A 9,455-nucleotide genomic window follows, 5' to 3' on the forward strand; every position below is an offset into this window, starting at 1 on the left:
GGCATGTGGTGCTGGGGGATTGAACCGCGGTCCCTGATGCTTTTGCTAAGCTTGTTCTAAGTAGGTGCTTTAGACCACTGAGCCATCTCTCCAGCCCTCATCTATTATTTTATATAAAATATATTTCTAGAGCTGGGGAGATGGCTCAGTGGAATAAGCACTTCCCCGACAAGTGCAAGGCCTGAGTTCAATCCCTGGTTCCGCAAAAAAATAAATAAAAGAAGTCAACATAAAATATATTTCTATATTATATTATAAATATATGTTTAAGTTGTTAATGTACTTTATTTATAGCAACATCTCAGAGACTTCATCCAACCCAATACAGTTTTCTTGGGTAATTATCATACCCAGCTCTTCTGTCCAGTAGCCCTGCTACAGTCAGAGTATTTCAGGCTCTTACAAATAAAAATGGCAGTATAATTCAAAATAATTAAATTTTGGACATGGACTACACGTCTATGAACAGATGGATGGCTAAAGAAAAACTGGCATTTACACACAGTAGAGTAGTACTCAGCTATAAAAAAGATTAACATGAATCATTTGTAGGAAAACAGATGCAACTTTAAGACCATAACGATAAGTAAAATACACACAAGCTTAAATATTGCATGGTTTCTCTTGTATGAGAAACCCAAATTAGAATAAGAGGAAATAGGGAGATAGACTTTTCTCAATTGAGAAGGGAGAGAGAAGGAATGGGAAGGGGATGATAAAAAGAATTAAGATGTGTTATGTCCATATACCAACTCTGTAACAAGGAAAGTAAATGTTATGTGCTATAAACATATATGTATAAAAAAAATAAGGGGAAAGGGAAAAAAAGAATAAAAATGTTTCAGGTCTTTTTTGGGTCAGATTTCAGGTTACTCCCCTCAGTGGGTAGCCTTGGCCTATCACCTGGACCAAATGGCCACCCATCACCAACAGTCTTTGCTTGTGCTTGGCCCTCCAAGGAGACTCACCTGAGAGCCGCAAGCCTCTGCAGCTTATGGACATCCATTGATGGTTCTAGGGCTGGGTTGCTGTCCCCATGGGGCCCTTGGCTTCTGCTAGTGATCATCTCTGTGTGCATAGGATCTGAGGTCAGAGTCTGGGTGTCCACAGGCAGCGTCATAAGCACAGGACTGGGAGGAGCAAGATCAAGGCTGTTCTCAGCAGCTCCTGTGAGAGCAACGACACAGAATCTGTGCTGCATTCTGTGGAGGAGCAATGGGCACTGGGAGCTACACAGAGGGCCAAAGACAGTTTTCTTGGGTAATTATCATACCCAGCTCTTCTGCCCAGTAAGAGACAGCAAGAACCTTTGCTCTGTGTTGATTGGTCCACACCACTATGACAACTGGGTAAATACTGGAGATTCTAATGTGCTTTACAGGTAATCACTAAATGTGAGCCACTCAAAAATGACTTGTCCTGCAATACAAGGCCCCAACAAAGCAATAAAACACTTATTTCTTACACATATTAAAAGAAGCCCCAGGCCTTCTTATCAGCCACCATACAGGAAACACACTGGACAACTCTATACTTTTAATCTCTTAAAAAAACTACTACTAGAAGTCAAATCCCACAAATTTTTAAATGACCTGGGTCTTCTGCCATATGAACACTGCTTTCCCTGGTGTTGATCATGACTTGAGTTTCTGCAATCAGCAAAACCCAAACCACTCCACTTGATTTCCCCTTTGTGACCAGCTAAGAGGAGGGCCCAGAACATCAGAAATAGCTGCACACAGGGCAGCAAGTGGGCGCTAAGTTTAGAATCAGATTATTGGCTAAGTTCTATGTGCCTCCTGCTATTCCTGGCTTTGGAGAAGTCTTCCTGGAGCATCAGTTCCTTCAGTCACATAGTGGAGCTAGTAATAATACCAAAGGCACAGAGCCATTGAGAGGTGATGTGCAGTTACTGGCATAATAATGTGAAACAGTGGAGGGCACATGCAGCCTGTGCTGAACATCAACCACAATACAGTCAGTAATAGAGAGCGACAAAAGGTCATGTTGGCAGAAGTCCATCCAGCCAGTGCTCGGTACCCCTGTGTTCCAGTGCCATCCCCATAAGCTTTAAGTGCTCTTGGTTATTTCAACCCTCAAGGGCCAGGCATTGTAATGATGGCTACAGGCGCAGCAGTCATACAGTTTTGCAATTGTTGTTCCTGAACTCAATCTCAGGAAGGAAAGATTCTTATATGCTTAGTCACTGGAATTACAAGATGGCACTTTAATGCCAGTGCTAAGAAGGTGAATACATGGATGCTGTGCTCAGAACATGTACCCCAAATGCACATGACAAATCTAATCTCCAGTGCAATAGTTCTAAGAGGTATGGCCTTCAGCACATGAATAGGTTATGAAGACAGAGCCCCCAGGGATTAAGGTCATTATAGCAGAGGCCTGAGAGCGTTTTTTTACTCCTTTTGCAATAAGAACACACATAAGGCATGCAGATAAGGAACAGTGCTTGCCTAGACCCCAACTTTTCTGGCACCTTGATTTTAAACTTCCCAGCCTCCAGAATGGGTGGCCAGTGACTCCTTGTTACTTACGAGTTGCCCAGTCTAAAGTACTCTGTTGTTCTAACAGCCTGAGTTGGCCAAGGCATTTGTTTATTTGTTTACCAAGAAAGTATGAGAAAAAGATTCATCCAGGGATATTTGGACTAGACTTTGAAGGCTCTGTGTACCACCACAAGGAACAGTCCAATGTGAGGAAACATCAGAAGGGACACATGGAGATATAGAAGTAAATCATACTGTGAAGTGGTAGGGCAGGATCCCAAAGTGTCCACTGGGTCTACTGCAGATATGTTTGAGAAATACTATATATTATTTTGGGGAATCACCAGAGTTGATATAAATTAATGGGCAGGGTGTAAAGGGGAGGCATGGGGCAGCACCATGAGGAGTTACACTGTGGCTGCTGAGACTGGCATCTGTGACATCAGGCGGGGTCAAGGCACTCGATGGGTCAGGCACCCAAGAGGCAGAAGGACCAAGGTGACACTTCCTCTGAAAGGCTCACTTTCAACCCTATTCATATTATAGCAAAGACAGTTGTTTGTGATGGCTGGGCAAAGTTGCCTGTAATAGTTGTTATAAAATACAGCATGGGATTTCAAGAGTTGGGGTACAGGGTCTCCTCCAGGCCAACTCTCAGAGTGTCTTGGTAGAAAAGCTGGAGGTGCTGAGCTAGAACAATAGGAGAAGACAAAGCATTCTGAGCAAAGGTGGAGGACGCAGGGGCCATGGGTTGTCTCTGTCCCTGGATCTCCTAGACTAACAGGAGGTAGGGTTCTGGCTGGAGCTGGCCTTAACATATTGGCTGTTATGGTTTGTGTCTACTTGTTCCCCAAATCTTCATGCAGTCTTGGGGTGGACTTCTAGACTTTGTGATCAATTCATGAGTGTCTTGGTTAGTTTTCTCTCATTGCTGGGACAAATGCCCAACACTCAAAATGAAGGAAGGAAAGGTTTATTTAGCTCACAGTCAGTAGAGGTCCATACTCAGTGGGCTCCAAGGCAGAGCAGTACATAGCAGAGAGCAACCTTTCATGGAGGCGGAAAAGAGCAAGAGAGCAAAATGGAGCAGCAGCAACAATGGCTGCAGAGAGCAAGTCTGTCACCCTTAAATTGCATTCAGGCATCTGCCCTAGGCTGGGTGCAGCACTTACACCCCTAATCCCAGCAGCACTTAAACCCATAATCCCAGTGGATCATGAGTCAATCACAAACTCTAAAAGTCCATCCATGGCTGCAGGATGCTTTGGGGGAACAACTAGACATAGACCATAATAATGAGCGAGTGCTGGGATTATGAGTTTGAGTGCTACTGGGATTATGGGTGTGAGTGTTGCTGGGATTATGGGTGTAAGTGCTGCTGGGTTTATGGGTGTGAGTGCTACACCCAGCCTGGGGCAGATAACCTGAATGTGACATAAGGGAGACAGACTTGCTCTCTGCAGCCACTGTTGCCACTACTCCTCCCATTTGCTCTTGCTCTTTGCTGCCACCATGAACTGCTGCCCTTTGCCATGTGCCACTTTGCCTTGGAGCCAGCTGAGTATGGACTGAAACCTCCAGTAACTGTGAGCTAAATAAACCTTCCCTTCCTTCATTTTGGGTGCCGGGTATTTTGTCCCAGCAATGAGAAAAGAGTAACTGAGACACTGGCAAAGAATTATGGAAAAAAGAATCAAGGAAAATGGGGTTGAGGGGGTGAAGATCAGTCCTGTGCAAGCCACTGGGTGTCTGAACGAGCCCATCTGTCTTCCGCCTTGCACTGGAAATGGATAATGGTAGCAGGTGCCAAGGACAGGAATTTTCAAGCAGGACAAACATTCCCTTCCAGGCCCCGTGTTTGTTTGTTTGTTTGTTTTGCTGTGTCTTTTTTCAGAAGCTCATAGACCAATCCAGTATAAAATCATGACTAACCCCGGGAAATGTTGATTCCCACTGAAGGGGACACTGGTGTCTGATTCTGTTCTCCATTCAAGCCTGTCGAGAACTATCAATGTATTATGGAAAGGAACAATAAAAATTGCTTTTCTAAGAAAAGAAGTGCCCTGCGTCCCATCAGGGGTCAAAGAGCAACAGCTGAGAAGCTGTGCTGCCTGGCAGACTCAGGGAAGAAGCTGTGTGCTGTGCAGGGGTTCACCCAGAGCCCCATTTTGTCAGGCTGCGCTAGACAAAGTACACTTGCTGTGACAAGCTGATGTCCCTGCCAGGGGGCCCTGCCCCTCACAGCCACCTGATCACCTCCCCAGGTGTGGCGGTTCCAGGGCAAGGCAGATGTTCTTCACTGCTTGTGTTTCGAGGACAGGAAACCAGCAGTGCCAAGCTTGTGAGTGAGGACAGATCACCGGGAAACGATGAGGACAGCAGCTTGCTGAACGCCGCGGCGAGCCGTACCTGGGCCGGTTTCCTCGCGGTTGCTCCACGGCCGCCCCGGGGCCAGCACCCGTGGCCCAGGCTCCGAGCTGCTGAGGTCACCGGGGTAGGCGCTGCTGTGTGTCTCTTGCAATACAATAGCCGATTCAATCCTTGCCCAGTAAATGAAATACGACTGGACTACTGATAATCTGTGGAGAAAAGGAGCAGAGTGATTTGGGGATTTGGTTTCCACTAAGTAATGCCCAAGGCCACCCTAATAACAAAGACAGAGCAAAAGCCCAAATGAATAGGAGAACTAGAAATTATTTTATTTCCCTTTGAGTGACTTCATTCTTTAAAAAAACAAACCCAGAACTCAAGAGGTGAAAGTAATTAGGAGGGGTTTCTACACAAATAAATTACCCTTTTTGGATAAATATGAGTACTGAGATTCCTGTTTAGGGCTAGATTATGGCTAGTTCAGTGGCAGAGAGCATGCCTTGCGTGCCCAAGGGCTGGGGTTCAAGTCCCAGTACTGCAAAGAAATTGTCTTTCTTCATTATAACTAAAACAATGTCTTTTTTTTTTTTTATTCTAAACAATGTCTTAAATGCGAATGCCTTCCTCTTGGACAAATTTCTCTCACAAACATTACGCCACTGGCTCTTCTCCCATTCTCCCCGAGATAGGCATTGTGGACAAGCATTGTTCCTCCACTGCTAGTATTCATAAGGCTGTCTCAGGCTGTGACTAACATAGCTGAGATCTCCCAGAGAATCAAGAAACCAGTGACGGGCCTGGCTGGGCCTTAAACACGGTGGCTTCCAGATGCCGTTCAGGATTCTGGGAAAGGAGAGAAGAGGATGGCTAAGAGGAGGCTTCTGACCCAGTGACTCAGCTCTTCTTTCTGTCACTTGAAGACTACAGCTTTTAAGCTACTTTCTATGCCACACATAGCAAACCGGAGTGGGTTGGGGGTTCCCTTCTGTTGTCCCGCTGGCTTCCCAGGGTTCCCAGGAGGGATGGAGAAGGACACTGCAGTGTGGGTCCTAAACCTTGTCTCTCTCATGGCTCCTGATGAACAAGATATCCCCGGTCCCAGCGAGGAGGGGACAATGGTGGTGGTGGTGGGGGTCATGATGCCATTTTTGTGCTGTCCACTTCAGGCAGCCTCAGGGCCTCCTGCCCTCCTTCTGAGGTGGTTGTGTAGGAAAGGGGACAATATAAACACAAAGGAAAGGAAAAGAAAAGCCTCTCTGAGTCCTGAGGCTGGGCTCAGTCACTAAGAGACAGCACTTCTCTGTCTTACAGGAACCTGATGTCCCCCACAGGCAGGGCAGGGGCCTTCCACAGGAACGAGAGGTTTCGTTTCGGGGACTTGTCTGAGTGGGTGACTGTGTCGGCCTCTTCGAGACAACTCATCTGTTTGGAACGAGGAGGAATGAAGACAAAAGTGCCAGCTGTGTGCCGCTCAGACGCACGCCGGGCCTGCAGCAGAAAGCCCATGAAATTGCGGCTGCTTCTCACCATCACTGTAACAGAAAGCAGCGGACAGCGGGCCTCAGAGCCACGCAGAGATTGTACGCAGGTATTTTCAAAACAGAAAGAGAACAGTTCCTTGGAAGGTGGGGTCCTGCTTTACACCAAAATAAATTCCATTTGGATTCAAAAGTGTGTAAAAATGAAACACAAATAAACCAGAATAATTTTTTTTTTTTCTGTTTTTTAAATATTGGAGTTAGAAATACCTCTCTAAGCAATGTAGTGGCCATATGGAAAAGGTGAATAAACTCTCCCATATCACTAAGGGGAGTTGAAGCTAGATGAAGCCAAAACAGAGATAAACTCAGGAAAGGGTTTTCAACATATGAAACAGACCAACACCCAGAGGTAAGCTGAGCCACTGGAAGGGTGATTCTCCCAGAAAGCATGAAAGAACACCAAACTAAAACAAGGTCATCGTAATCTAAAACGCAATTACAAAAAAGATGCTATTTTACATTTCTCACACTAGCAAAGATTAAGATGTGTGTGACAAGCAGTATTAACAGGACTGTGGAAGAGCCAGCACCCTTGTTCACTGCAGGGGACCAACTCTTTGGGGTCCACCTTCTTTATTGAAATGTACTTATCCATGATGCATTCTAAAGCACCGGGGGACCCCGAAAACAGTGTGAGATAAGCCAGAAGGGCAGGCCTGTATTGTTCCACTTACGTGAGATGGCTAGAGTAAGCAAACTGACAGGCAGACAGGTTAGAAGTTACCTGAGAAGTCAGCGTCTGTCTGTCTGTCTGTCTGTCTCTCTGCCTGCCTGCTTGCCTGCCAATCTGTCTGTCTGTCTGTCTCTCTGCCTGCCTGCTTGCCTGCCAATCTGTCTGTCTGTCTGCCTGCCTGCCTGCATCTGTCTGTCTATGCTAGGCTGGAACCCAGGGCCATAAGCATGTAGCCTATCACTGAGTGCTGTATTTTATTTAAAAACCTTCGTGTTGTAAATGTTTTAGCTGTGTAACATGATGTCTCGCTATACATAAAGAAATAGCTAATAAATCCAAGGAAATCATCACATCCCTCATCTCCCTGAGGTGTTCACTGATAGATGAGTAAGAAAAAAGGATATTTTTAAGTTTTATAATAAGAAAAAAGTATATTTTTCTCCTACACATGATACATGCAGGTTGTTTAGGGTAACCTCTGGGATACAGTACATTTACATCTTATGAAAAAGAGATAATATTTTATAATCATGTCACTTGTGTTCTCTTAGATTATTTCCAGTAGAGAGATCAGTTACGCTGTCCTTTTCTTATTTATTTATTTATTTACTGTGTGTACAGGGTCTCACTACAGTTTGGACTTGTTTTCAGCCTCCCCAGCACTGAGATGACAGGCGCGGACTTGGTGGCCAGCTAAGCATGCCCAGGGCCAGGGCAGGCGCAGCATGTGGTAATGGGGATCGAACCCCAGTCCCTGCACTTGCCTAAGCAGGCTCTTAGTCTGCTGAGCTACCTCTCCGGCCCATGTCATTTTCATGACCACAAAAATTCTATGCTTATTTATGCCTAAACCACAAGTTAGTTCAGGAGGTACCCGGTGTAGGTTTCCTGGGCTCTCCTGGGCTCCCGTGGGCCTCCGGAAGCCTGTCCCCCACATACCTGGAATCTGGTCTCCGGGTGAGTAAGAAGACCTGCCAGTGTGGATGGCAATGTGGTGGGGGCCGCGGCGCTGGGGCTGGGCTCCGATGTGTCTGGGCTGCAGGTCCTCACAGGCCCCTGCACTGGCACCGTGGGAGAAGGCAGCCGCGCAGGAGGCCAGACAGGAGGTGATGCAAGCCCAGCCCGCAAGGGCAGCTGGCGCCCTCATCCTCTCGCTTCTGTATCGTGAAGAACAACAGCTTCAGGCAGCTGCCCCTTCAGAAGGTGACACGAAGACTCTCTGGTGGTGACTGACCCAAATCCCACTCTCCCTTAGCACCCGATACTCACAGGGCTGCCTCCTGAAGGCCAGGATCAAAAAAACAGGCCAGGCTACAGGAGGCATTTCATTTATAAAAAAAAAAAAATCTTTCTTTTTAAACTTCTCATTATTTTTTTCATGAGGCAAGACTCTTTTTTAAAAAGAACCTTTAATGTTTAAATCTAAGAAATAATACCTGAAAATGTTTGTTTCCTCTAATGAACTTGTCCTATTGCCAAGGGCAGGATGGGCTGTGACACTTTATGGCTAAAGTAGACACAGTATTCCAAAGTGGTCAGGGAGCATGCTATATGGGGACTTGGCTGAGTAGTCTCTTAACTCTATAACTGAAAATCACAGAGTTACAATGCTACAAAAACTAATACCTGCTATCAATTATTCAGAAGTGATTAAATTTTCCATACTGTGATATTCTTTTGTCCTTTCTCCTCTTTTTAATTATATCAACATTTTGGAAGATGAGCAGAGAAATGACACCAAGCAGATTCATCCTACGCCTTGTTAAATAGACTGGTGAAAGAAAATTGGCTTAGGAGTAGAATACAATGGTTGGATAAAATAGCCCTGATAATATTTTGTAATGTAATTATAATTTTTTAATATTTTGTAAATTTCATTTTTTGTTTACAATTTCTAATGCCCACCAACAGAAAGAATTAAAAGTTGAAAATGTAAAAGAAATTGATACCTAAAACTAAAGGAAGAGACAACAAATAAAACATATAAAGAGATCTGAGTAAATAATACTTTATGTGTATGTCAAGCATGTTTCTAATACTTTTGTTTTAAATTTTAAAAAAAATTTTAACCCAGTGATTTAAAAAATTGACTAATATTTGACCTAAGGGGCAGCACAAAGCAATAACACCTCCCTTTTAGCAAAACAACTTTGAAAGGTAAAAATAAATTACAAAAAGTATAGTTAAACTAGCTAGTAAAAACAGGAGATTAGGGAAACTGTCCATACAAGCTAATAATCACAGCAGTCACCACCCCGGTGCTGACGAAGCCCAAGGAGACGGAAACAGGCTATGGATGAGGAGCTCTCTCAGACTTACCTAAAGAGTCCTTTAGACAGCACCTTCCTCTTCTGGGTTTGTTTTCCC

At 44.9% G+C, this 9,455-nt stretch overlaps 1 protein-coding gene across 1 annotated transcript in view; it reads right to left on the reverse strand.

The window, feature by feature from the left end:
* The window catches only part of LOC111813808, a 10,006-nt gene extending 1,771 nt beyond the window's left edge, over window positions 1-8,235 (reverse strand). The window contains 4 exon segments of the mRNA XM_023705717.1: window positions 965-1,167; window positions 4,914-5,083; window positions 6,184-6,406; window positions 8,028-8,235. Of these exon segments, the coding sequence (XP_023561485.1) occupies window positions 965-1,167; window positions 4,914-5,083; window positions 6,184-6,406; window positions 8,028-8,235 (804 nt within the window).
* Window positions 8,236-9,455: the final 1,220 nt, after the last annotated feature.

This window comes from Octodon degus, unplaced genomic scaffold (genome assembly GCF_000260255.1).
Source record: "Octodon degus isolate 3935 unplaced genomic scaffold, OctDeg1.0 scaffold00227, whole genome shotgun sequence".
Taxonomy (NCBI): Eukaryota; Metazoa; Chordata; class Mammalia; order Rodentia; family Octodontidae; genus Octodon; species Octodon degus.